This window comes from Dendrobates tinctorius, unplaced genomic scaffold (genome assembly GCF_039654945.1).
Source record: "Dendrobates tinctorius isolate UK_male_01 unplaced genomic scaffold, ASM3965494v1 ptg000108l, whole genome shotgun sequence".
Lineage (NCBI taxonomy): Eukaryota > Metazoa > Chordata > Amphibia > Anura > Dendrobatidae > Dendrobates > Dendrobates tinctorius.
Window position 1 is genome coordinate 2941082 of NW_027361776.1, and position 12868 is coordinate 2953949.

The 12868-nt window shown below is 39.9% G+C and overlaps 1 protein-coding gene across 3 annotated transcripts in view; it reads left to right on the forward strand.

Annotated features, from left to right (window-relative positions):
* Positions 1-12868, forward strand: part of RARS1 (arginyl-tRNA synthetase 1) — a 679371-nt gene that overhangs the window by 488433 nt on the left and 178070 nt on the right. For all 3 annotated transcript variants that reach the window (XM_073589463.1, XM_073589464.1, XM_073589462.1), the window contains exons 10-12: positions 3958-4136; positions 8749-8858; positions 9319-9424. In XM_073589463.1, coding sequence (XP_073445564.1) covers positions 3958-4136; positions 8749-8858; positions 9319-9424 — 395 coding nt within the window. The remainder of the gene's footprint in view (positions 1-3957; positions 4137-8748; positions 8859-9318; positions 9425-12868) is intronic.

Genomic DNA, 12868 nt, shown 5'->3' on the forward strand with positions numbered 1-12868 from the left:
TTTCAATGAGGTTCAGGTCTGGAGATTGGGCTGGCCATGACAGGCATTTGATGTGGTGGTCCTTCATCCACACATTGATTGACCTAGCTGTGTGGCATGGAGCATTGTCCTGCTGGAAAAACAGTCCTCAGAGTTGGGGAACATTGCCTGAGCATAAGGAATCAACTGTTTTTCCAGGATAACCTTGTATGCAGCTTGGTTCATATGTCCTTCGCAAAGATAAACCTGCCCAATTCCAGCCTTGCTGAAGCTTCCCCAGATCATCACCGATCCTCCACCAAATTTCACAGTGCGTGCAAGACATTGTGGCTTGTACGCCTCTCCAGGTCTCTGTCTAACCATTAGTCGACCAGGTGTTGGGCTGAAAATTACACTCATCAGAGAAGATTACCTTACCCAAGTCCTCTATGGTCCAATCCTTATGTTCTTTGGCAAACTTCAGCCTGGCTCTCCTTTGCTTCTCATTGATGAAAGGCTTTTTTCTAGTTTTACATGATTTGAACCCTGCCTCTAGGAGCCTGTTATGAACTGTTCTTGCTGTGCACTTCACCCTAGCTGCCATTTGCCATTCTTTTTGTAGGTCACTTAATGTCATCCTGTGGTTGCTGAGTGACATTCGAATAAGATCACAGTCATCCCGGTTAGTGGAGAGTTGTTTTCTCCCTCTGCCAGTCTGTAGCTTTGTTGTCCCCATTGTCTGCTGCTTGACCTAGTTGTAATGGACTACCGTCTTAGAAACTTTAAGGATGGAGGCAACATGACGCTCACTGTATCCCTCTGCTAGTAAGGCCAGATTTGAGCCCTTCATTTCCTCACTCAAGACTTTTCAACTCCTTTGTCATCGTCAAAAGTTATTTTTTCATTCCTATTACTTTTGGGATATTACTAGCACTCTTTTTGCCATCCTGCTAGTTTTATTGCAAGAGGATTGTGAACACCTCAGCAGGGTTTTTTATACTTTACTTCATTAAATAAGATTTGGCTCTGGAGATCACCTAATCAGAAGCACAATAAGTAGAATTAAGTGTACTCTGGTTGGAATTCAACTGACACTGAAATGGAATGGCTGTCAGACATGTAGAGAAGCTGATTTTTAAAACACTGGCACATGACTTGTTACTTCCAAGGACCATGCTGAGGACTAGGGGGCACTCATTACTGGTGGAAGAAAGGCTATTCCGACAGCTGAACAGGAAAAGGTTCTTTACAGCTAGAGCAGTCAGACTGTGGAATGCTCTACCACAGGAGGTAGTAATGGCAGACACTGTAACAGCTTTTAAAAAGGGCTGGACGATTTCCTTGATACACATAACATTGCGGGTTATAGTTGGATAAGTGGCGAAATGTACAGTTGGTGGAGAAAGGTTGAACTTGATGGACCTAGGTCCAAAATTGTGCTAATGTAAAGTAGACATGTGGGAAATGTTATTTATTAACTATTTTGTGCGATATAACTCTCCGATTTAAGGACACAAAATTAAATGTTTGAAAATTGCAACATTTTCTAAATTTTTGCCAAATTTCCGTTTTTGTTTTTCATAAATAAATGCAAATCATATGGAAGAAATTTTACCACTAACATGAAGTACAATATGTTACTTTTTAGTCTCAGAATCAGTGGGATATGTTGAAGTGACCCAGAGATATAACATCATAAAGTGACAGTGGTCAGAATTGTAAAAATTGGCTTGGTCATTAAGTACAAAATTGGCTCTGTCACAAAGGGGATAAATAAAACAATTATGGCTGTGTGTTTATTTGGAATACAACTATAGGATTATAGACACCTTTCAATTAGTTAGCCATGGGCTTAATGTCACCTGAAAATACAAAGGTGACATCAAGCCCTCAAATATAAACTCCACTTGCCACTGCCACAGGGCAAGTAGGAAGAGTAGAGCAAAGTGCCAAAATTGGTGTATCGAATAGATGCACCTTTTCTGTGCGGCTGTAGGCTGCTACTGTATTTTTACACCCGGGGGCTATATCGTTGGCCCCTTGCCAGCCTGAGAATACCAGTCCCCTGCCATCTCTTTTAGCTTGGTTAGTTGTCAAAAATGGACGGAACCCACTGCATTTTTTTAAATTTATTTAAATAAATAAAAATGGTGTGAGGACGACCCCTATTTTCTTGATAATCAATTTTGCTAAAGCTGACAGCAGAGGATTGCAGCCTGCAGCTGTCAGTTTTGCCTGGTTATCAAAAAACAGGGGAACCCACGCCTTTTTATTTTTTTTTATTTAGAGCACAGGCGCCAGCTGATGAATACACCCATCAGCTGCCGCCTGCTCTCACTATTATTAGCGGAAGCAGGAGTAGGTTGATGGAAGTAGTAGTCCCATCAGCCAACACAAGTGACCGGATGTAAACTTTTTACCTCTGATCACCGCTGCTGGTTCACGCTGTCATTTCACATGATTTTACCGCCGATCAGAGTGCGAGAAACACCCGGTGTTTGATGTGCAGAACCTACACAGTAACACAGACTTTCTGTTGAAGTCCATGTTCGGGGTCTGTGCCTGAGTAGTAGGTGTAAGGTACTGACAGCAAACGTTATGGTTCTGGTTTGCCCATTTCTATTGGTTACAGAGGAATTTCAAAACTACTAAAGGTTACTGTGAGCATTGTTGGGTTGTATAGATAATGGAGTGCTCACTGCTTTAGAGAGTTGGTGCTCTGAGGTAAAAAAAAATACAAGCCATTGAAAAAACAACCTCGGCACCATAATCCGAAAGTGGATTTCACTATAAACCGGCTATGACCAGGTACTCCCCGCAAGATTCAAGACAGAAGAGTGAAAAGAATAATCAGAAGAGTTGTACAAGAGCCAAAGACCACCTGTATAGTAGAGATATAGAAAGACCTGGAATAAGCAGGTACAATTATTTCACAGAAAACAATAAGCAATGTAGTCAGCTGCAAGACTCCATTACTGAACAAAAAAAAGTTCAAGCACATTTAAACTTTGTTCAGCAACATTTAGATAAGCCTGTGAAATACTGTGAGAATATAGTCTGGTCTGTTGAGACCAAAACTCAACTCTTTGTATGCCATAATAAACACCATGTTTGTAGACCTAAAGACACTGCATATCGCCCCAAAAACACCATACCAACAGGGAAGTTTGGATGTGGGAACATTATCGTTGGTTTCAGGGAATGGCCCAGCCAGTTGCCTGACCTAAATCCAATAGAAAATTTTTCTAAAGCTCAGAGTTTATAGAAATGTCCCACTTGATGGTCAGAATTTGAAGTGTTATTATTATTTATCATTATTATAACGCCATTTGTTCCATGGCGCTTTACATGTGAGGAGGGGTATACATAATAAACAACAAGTACAGTAAATCTTAAACAATACAAACAATACAAATCACAACTGGTACAGGAGAAAAGACCCTGCCCGCGAGGGCTCACAATCTACAAGTATGGGTTTGATCCCTGCCCAACACTTCTCCAATTGCTTCTTTCTTTTTTCCTGTTGTTTTCTTGAGTTTCAGACACAACTCCAGCCTTTTTAAACCACCTGCACTTGAATACTTACTACGCATTTTGTATTTTCTCTAAAAAAAAAAAAAAATGCTAGTCCAGCGTTGAAACACGTTGTGGAAATAAAAAAACATTTAACTCATCTTGGTCCCAATGTGGTAGAATATGTAAAAATCACACCTGACCAATGCATGTGACTTGTTTCTCCATTCAGGAAGCACCAATAAAGACTTTTGTAAGTTGTATTAAGTTTCAGTAAGTGTGTTCAATACTTTTTCCCTTTGTCATTTTTCATTATTACACATACTGTAACTTAATTTATGGACATCTATTATTTGATTTCTTTGGCTATTATTGATTGGATTAGTTTTTACAGACATGTAGTGATAATTTTATGTCAATAGCATCTTTAGAAATATATTTACTTACAAAATTGGTGACATGTTTTTTTTTTGTATTTTTTGATAGGTTTTGTTGAACTGGATGAAGGAAGAAAAGTTGTATTTATTCCTGGATGCTCAATTCCTTTAACTATTGTGAAATCTGATGGGGGTTTTACCTATGATACTTCAGATCTGGCTGCGATAAAGCAGAGATTATTTGAAGAGAAAGCAGATATTATCATTTATGTTGTTGACAGTGGACAGGTAAGGCATGTACATGTATCTTTAATTTTTAGCCCGTTAATTATTTAATCATAGAATCGTAGAGTTGGAAGGGACCTCCTGGGCCATCTGGTCCAACCCCCTGCTCAAAGCAGGATTCGCTAAATCATCCCAGTCAGATGTCTGTCCAGCCTTTGTTTGAAGACTTCCATTGAAGGAGAACTCACCACTTCTCGTGGCACCACTCATTGATCACTCTGTCAAAATATTTTTTTTCTAATATCTAATCTGTGTCTCCTCCCATTCAGTTTCATCCCATTGCTTCTAGTCTTTCCTTGTGCAAATGAGAATAAAGATGATCCTTCTACAATGTGACAGCCCTTGAGATATTTGTAGACAGCTATTAAGTCTCCTCTTAGTCTTCTCTTTTGCAAACTAAACATTCCAAAATCCAGCAACCTTTCCTCATAAGACAGGGTTTGCAGACCGGTCACCATTCTGGTCACTCTTTTCTGAACTTGCTCCAGTTTCTTGATGTCTTTTTTAAAATGTGGTGCCCAAAACTGGACCCAATATTCCAGATGAGGTCTGACCAAAGAGGAGTAGAGGGAAATAATGACTTCACGTGATCTAGACTTTATGCTTCTGTTAATACATCCTAGAATTGCATTTGCCTTTTTTGCTGCTGCATCACACTGTTGACTCATATTCAGTCTGTGATCTATTAGTATACCCAAGTCTTTTTCACATGTGCTGTTGCTTAGCCCTATTCCTCCCATTCTGTATATGCTTTTTTCATTTTTATTGCCCAGATGTAGTACTTTGCATTTTTCCCTATTAAAAACCATTCTGTTAGTTGCTGCCCACTGCTCCAGTTTATTTCTATCTTTTTGAATCCTCTCTCTCTCTTCTCTAGTATTAGCTATCCCTTCTAGCTTTGTGTCATCAGCAAATTTAATCAGTTTACCCTCAATTCCTTCATCTAAATCGTTGATAAAGATGTTGAACAATACAGGGCCCAGGACAGAGCCCTGTGGTACCCCACTTGAGACATTCTTCCAACTGGATATGCAGCCATTTACGACCACTCTTTGGGTCCGATCACTAAGCCAGTTATGAATCCACCTAACAGATGCCTTGTCCATTCCATACTTAGTCATTTTTTCAATAAGGATTGTATGAGATACTTTGTCAAATGCTTTGCTGAAGTCAAGATATACTATATCTACAGCATTTCCTTGATCCACCCAATCAGTGATTCAGTCATAGAAGGAAATTAAGTTAGTCTGACATGACTTATTAGTTACAAACCCATGCTGACTCTGTTTAATCACTTCATTCTTATCCAGGTACTGACATACATGTTGTTTAATAATTTGTTCAAAGATCTTTCCTGGTATAGAAGTCAGACTAACCGGCCTATAGGTGCCTGGGTCCACCTTCTTCCCCTTTTTGAAGTTAGGAACAACATTTGCTCTTCTCCAGTCTTCTGGGACTTCTCCTGTTCTCCAAGAATTTTCAAAGATTATGGAGAGGGGTTCAAAAATTTCTTCTGCTATCTCCTTCAGTACTCTGGGGTGTAATTCATCTGGACCTGGAGACTTGAATTCATTTAGGTTAGCTAAGTGTTTCCTCACTATCTTTCTGTTTATAGATATCCTGGATTCTTCTATTCCCTTAATAGGACAGTGAAGAACAGTTGTTGTTACATTTCCTTTCTGAGAGAAAACAGATGCAAAATAGGAATTTAAAAGTTCAGCCTTCTCAACATCCTGTCTTACCATTTCATCATTTTCATCCTGTAAAAATCCTATAGCATCTTTGACTTTTCTTTTACTTTTGACATATCCCCAAAATCCTTTATTATTGCTTTTGACATCTCTTGCAAGCCTCAATTCATTGTCAGCTTTACTAATCTGATTTGTGCCCTGCAGGTTCTGCAGACAGCATTATATTCTTCTTTAGATATGCCTCCCTCTTTCCATTTTATAAACATTTTTTTCTTCCTTTTTAGCATGTGCTTAAGTTCTGTGTTCATCCATCCTGGTTTCCTTAAATGCTTCCTATTCTTCCCTCTTTTCGGAATTGTTAACAATTGTGCTTGGAGAATTTCATTTTTCAAGATTTCCCATCCTTCCTGGACATTTTTGTCTTTAAGGATATCCAGCCATTGGATCCCTCCAATTCTCTTTCTGAATCCCTTAAAATCTGCCTTTCTGAAATCTAACCTTGACGTCTGAGTCTTCACAGGTCTTCCTACTCTAGTTATCCAAAATTCTAAAATAGCATGGTCGCTACCTCCTAGGGTCCAACTCCACTTTTACCTCCTCAACCATTTCCTCCCTGTTTATAAGGATTAGATCCAAGGTAGCAGTTCCCCTTGTTTTCTCCCCTACCTTTTGGAAGATAAAGTTGTCAGCAAGAGAGGATAAGAATTTCCTTGACCTGTTAGTTTTGCCTGAGAGAGATTCCCAACAAATGTCTGGATAGTTGAAATCTCCCATGACAACTATGTCATATTTTTTGGAGAACTTGGCCATTTGATGCATAAAGAGTTCATCCATGACTTCAGCTTGCACAGGCGGCCTGTAGTAAATGCCTACAATGGTGTCCTTTCCATTGTTCTGTCCTTGTATTCTTACCCAAACAGTTTCCACAGAACTCCCAGGCTCTGAAGCTTCAATCTCTGTGCAGATATACGCGTTTCTAACATACAATGCAACACTTACTCCTCGTTTATCAAGTCTGTTTCTTGCAATAAGTTGTATCCTTCTAGTCTTGTATTCCAATCATGTGTATTGTCCCACCAAGTTTCAGTGATTCCAATATTTTGGGCCTTTAGGACAAAGACGTTTTTTACATTTTTGCATACAATTCTTCTAGGATAAGCTGTACTGTTCATTTCTTTTATTTTTGGGTGAAAACAACTTTTTGATCACTTTTTTTCATTTTTTGTAAGGTAACAAATTTCAACTAGTCTTGTATTGTTTTTTATATTTTTTTGTTATGAAGGCATTGTCAGTAGATTCAGGTTACTGGATGGAAGGCTCCAAATATCGTACCTTCCAGGATCACCGAGGCGGCTTTAGATTAGCCAGAGCTGGCATTCTGTCATCATTACGTTGTGACTCTTACAATCTAGTTAGTAATAAACAGTGCTACATCACTAGACTATTGGTATTACTCTGTGCTACTACACATTAGTAATAGTGCTTAACTGATAGGATTCCTATCAGACTTTGGTTCCTGTGAGATATGAGGCTATGGTGTATGGCAAACTTAAAGGCGCTGTACCTACCTGGGAATGCCTGTGGGCTGACAAAGAGCATTTTCTCTGTTAAATAATATGCTGCTATCATTAATCGCACCATATGAACAGTTAAACTGCTAGAATTGGTGAGTCATGACTGATCTATAAATACATATGTGAAATATCACTAAGGGGTTAAAAATTCAGGATTTTGTATACAGTTGGGCTTTAGAAATGCCCCTTGTGATTGGCCTCAGACGGCACACATATGGTTAAATAATGAAACTGATTTTTTTTCATATTTGGAGTACCTTGTTTTTGCAAGTATATGCCAATGTAGGTGGTCACACCTAATGTTTTTTCTTCTGCATAGGATTTTTATTGTGCTTGATTTTCTGAGGAACCATTGGAGCCTTCCACACACACTGCATTTATTGAGTTAGTGTATAATGGTACACAGTAACCTGCTGGGCTTATTGTGGTGAAGGCTGTAGATAGTCAGAAAATGGAAAACACATTGGGGCTGATTTGAGCTACATGTTCCAGAACTCTGGCATGACATTTATTTTGCGTTTCGGATCTGTTTTTCAGCATTCTCATGGGGTGTGTTCTGATGGCACGTAAGGCATGGCCATAACAGTGATCATGAGCGCTCAATTTATGCCACAGTTTGGGATAACTTAATTGACTGATGTTACGTGGAGTAAGCTTAGGGTCCCGTTTCACATAGCAATGCACCAGCGATCCTGACATCGATACGACCTGGTAAGGATCGCTGGTGCGTTGTCACACAGCAGCTATTCTGAACGATTCCAGCCTGCGTCCCTGAGTTCTGCGTCGCCAACGAGGTCGCTAATCGGCGTCAAACACAGCGATGCATGCTGGCCAGCGGGATGCCGACGATGAAAAAATGGCCCAGGACATTCGAGCATGATCAGCGATATCCAGCTGGGGGGGCCGGTCGCCGCTGCGTGTCACATGTAGCGAGATCACTGTTGCGTCACAAAATCGGTGACGCATTAGCGATCTTGCTAGTGATCTCACTATGTGAGACGGGGCCTTTAGATTAGAAATTTATCAAGCAGAATGAGACCTTGTCTAATCTACGTTTGCACAGCCCAAATGTTATTTTCCGCTAAAATGTAAATTTTTTCTTAAAATTTGGCCACTAAATATTTAAACGAAGAATCAAATACACCAAAGGTTTTTTCTTTTAGCCCTGATCCATAATGAGTATGAGAGATAAGGGGAAGAGAGAAGATACAAATAGAGCCTTTGGATCAGTGTACATACGTGTATTTGGACAAAGGGAGACTGTATAGTTTGATCTTAAATCATAAGGATTTTGGTTAACTGTTTTTTGTTGGGATGCATGGTTATTGTTTGATGTCTTCTTTTTTACAGGGCATTCACTTTCAGACTGTGTTTTCAGCTGCTGAAATGATTGGTTGGTATGATGCAAAAGTGACCAGAGTAGAACATGCTGGATTTGGTGTTGTCCTAGGAGAAGACAAGTGAGTCATGAAAAATTGTTTAAAGGGTCTGCCATGTTTTGGCAAGTACTGTGACCCCCTGATTGTTTCATACACTGCTTTACTTTTCACAATGGCTGTGCTTGGTAGTGCAACTAAGTCCCAGTCAGTTAAGCACCACCACTGCTTCAAACAGTTCATTATCTTGAGGTCCTTTGAGTCTAATCTCCTCCAATCTAATATTTGTGACCTGTCCAAAGAAAACCCCTTTAAAATCCATAGCATTTTATACATTGTGTACAAGGAAGGAGCTTAAATAAATCAGCTCATTACCATCACAATGTAATGCTTGTTAGAGAGGGGAACCTTGATAGCGTATTGAAGATGATGACTGGATTTTGTTTCTTACATGACCTTGAACCCAAGAGCGATATTCTAATATATTTTTATTCTATCTGGTTTAATTCAGATGCGTATTCTCTGCTCTACTTGTGTATTTCAGGAAAAAGTTTAAGACCCGGTCAGGGGACACTGTTAGATTAATTGATTTGTTAGAAGAAGGCTTGAAACGTTCTATGGACAAGCTAAAGGACAAAGAGAGAGATAAGGTAAAATGTGCAACCCAATCATGGAAGAATGCATTTAGAATATTACTTTCTTTTTCCAAGGTGAAAGAAATCTATTTTACATTTCTAAGAGCTTTGACTTGTCCAATTGCCTGTTTCTATTGGATCCCTATTGTTCTCTTCCTGTCTTTTTTTTTCCACATCAGATGATGCTATCATTACATAGGTATATTCACAAACAGCAATTATCCCTGCTTGCATTTTGAAAAATCTACATTTATTAGGTGTGGATTTGGCAACAGATTAACTGCAGATTTCGTTAAAAATCTATGGGAATAATCAGAGCATTTTCTGCACATGAATTAATATGTAAAATCAAGCTTCCTCCAATTTTCATATGGATTTTATTTCCCTTTTATGTCAATGAGGTTTTTGAAATCTCTTCTATATATATCTATATAAAATTGATTGTATGTATGTGTGTATCACCAACCAATCACGAAGCATCTTTAATTTCACCAGAGCTGTGTAAAGAAGCTGAGCTGTGATTGGTTGCTATGAGCAACAGTTTTCCTTGCAACCAATCACTAAGCATCTTTCATTTCACCAGAGCTGTTTAAAAGAAGCTGAGCTGTGATTGGTTTCTATGAGCAACAGTTTTCCCACTCCAAGACAACACCTCAGCAGACAGTGACCGGGTGGGAGAAATCTAGCATCCCCAAGTACATAAGCTCCCAGCCATTGTCTGCCCCCCAGAAAGGAGCAAATGCCAAGCGTCCTGCACAGTGTTGGGCTGTGAGCACAACCCCCATCTGTGGACGTCTGGCCCTCGGACCATCCTCATGGAGTCTGTTTCTAACCGTTTGTGCAGATACATGCACATTTGTGGCATGCTGGAGGTCATTTTGCAGGGCTCTGGCAGTGCTCCTCCTGTTCCTCCTTGCACAAAGGCGGAGGTAACGGTCCTGCTGCTGGGTTGTTGCCCTCCTATGGCCCCCTCCATGTCTCTTGGTGTACTGACCTGTTTTCTTGTAGCGCCTCCAGTCTCTGGTCACTACGCTGACAGATACAGCAAACCTTGACACAGCTCGCATTGATGTGCCATCCTGGATGAGCTGTACTACCTGAGCCACTTGTGTGAGTTGTAGAGTCCGTCTCATGCTACCATTAGTGTGAAAGCACAACCACCATTCAAATGTGACCAAAACATCAGCCAGAAAGCATTTGTACTGAGATATGGTCTGTGGTCCCCACCTGCAGAACCACTCCTTTATTGAGGGTGTCTTGATAATTGCCAATAATTTCATCTGTTGTCTATTCCATTTCCACAACAGCATGTGAAATTCATTGTCCATCAGTGTTGCTTCCTAAGTGGACAGTTTGCTTTCACAGAAGTTTAATTTATATTCTGTTAAGTGTTCCCTATATTGTTTTTGAGCAGTGTGCGTATATGTATGTGTGTATGTATATGTATGTGTGTGTATATATATATATATATATATATATATAATATTGCTATTTAGTTTCAAAGCCTCAATTCTACTGTACACTGATTTTTCATCCGCTTAACTTTTAATAGCGCAGTGACTATGAGTGTCCAACTACCGTATTTTGCGGATTACAAGACGCTCTGGATTATAAGATGCACCCCAAATTTTGAGGAGAAAAATAGGAAAAACATTTTTTTTAATAAAATGGTGGTGCCTTTTATAATTCATGCGTCTTATTGCTTACCAGGGGTGGTGGCTGCGGTGAAGTGGGGTCCCAGGGTCACTACTGGAGGAGGCAGGAGTGGGGTGATGCTGCAGGCCGCAGGCTGGGATGAGGGGGTGTTTGGATGTGCGGCGCGCCGCTGCAGGTGTTCCATGTGGCCGGTATTCCATGCTGCTAGTTTCCGTGCTGCAGGTGCTCTGCCGACATTTTGTGAAAGGCCAGAGCCCCTGCAGTTGCCTGGTTTCCTATGCGTTGGACTCAGGGAAATGTTAGTATAGCCGGCGTCACAGCGTTAGTGACGACCGATCTTGTTTTAGAAAAAAAAAACTTAGAGTAGTTTTATAAATAAGGAGGTGGGTTTTTTTTTCTTGCATAAGAAGTGGATTAAGGGAGCATACGTCACATTTTTGGTGACGTCCGTTTTTCTTTTGTCAAAAAAAAAATTTGTTGCGTCAAGTAAATTTTTAGCTAATGAATTAGGGGAGCGTACGTCACATTGTTGGTGGCGTCCGTTTTTCTTTTGTAAAAAAAAATAATTTGTATTGGGTAAATTTATAGGGACAGCATTAGTGTAGTGAATGTCTGTATTTTTTTTATACAAACTTTTTTTTACATCTGATTTTTCTTTCCATTTTTTTCTTCTACATTTTATTTCTCTAATTTTTTTTACTCTGTTTTGTTATGATAAATAGTACTCTATACACAAGCCCCACACATTACACATGTAAAAGCACCACTTGCATACACATTCCCGTGGTTTGGAAAAATACAAAAAAAGGCCCATTAGTCAAGAAGGTGCTATTCACCAGAGGAGGCTTACGCCATCTTTCCGTCCAACACGGATTCAGCCATTGAGGAAGATCCTACATTCCTCTATTCCTCCTCCTCTAGTGAGGAAGGACCCCCAACAAGTCGCCTTAGGACACAGGCAACTCCTGCAGCAATCGATCCCATATGGATTGCACCCCGAAAATTTTCAGCCCATCATTCTGGATTTCAGCAGCAGCTCAGGAATCTAGTTTGACACCACTGGCCTCACTGAAATTGACTTTTTCAAATTCTTTTTCAGTGATAAAATTATAAATCATATGGTGGCCCAGACAAAACTGAATGCCCAACATTTTTTCACCCAAAATCCCACTTCATCATACGCCAGATGGACCCCCCGTAAATGCAGCAGAGATGAAGACATTTTGGGGAATTGTGATGCATATGGTCATAATGAAAAAAACAGAGCTTCGGCAATACTGGAGTTACTGATATTGTCTACAGCACACCAGTATTCCGCATGGCCATGAAAAGGACATGATTTGCAGGGATCCCAAAATTTTTGCATTCTAGTGATAATGCGCAGTGTCCTTCCTGAGACGATCCAAACCTTTTATTCTTAATCAGATTTTTTATTGAAATTTTTAAAACATAACATCACTTATTTCAAAGTACCCCACATTCCTTACCCCTTTCCCTACCACCCACCCCCCCATCCCATTCCCTGGTCTAATGCTAAGTTATACCAAAATAGATACAAAGCATACATAGATAAGGCACACGTCCTAAGGCGCATAGTATGATAATGTACACATAAATCATATTCAGAGTATCATTAACTTGTTACGATAACAAATTTACAGACGAAAAACCTGGAATGTTCAGCCACCCTGCCCAGATTTTTTCAAACATCACCGGCCTTTCTCGTTTAAGATAAATGGCCTTCTCTCTGCACAATGTAAGGTTAAGCTTATTTACATATTCTTTCCGCGTGGGGACTTTATC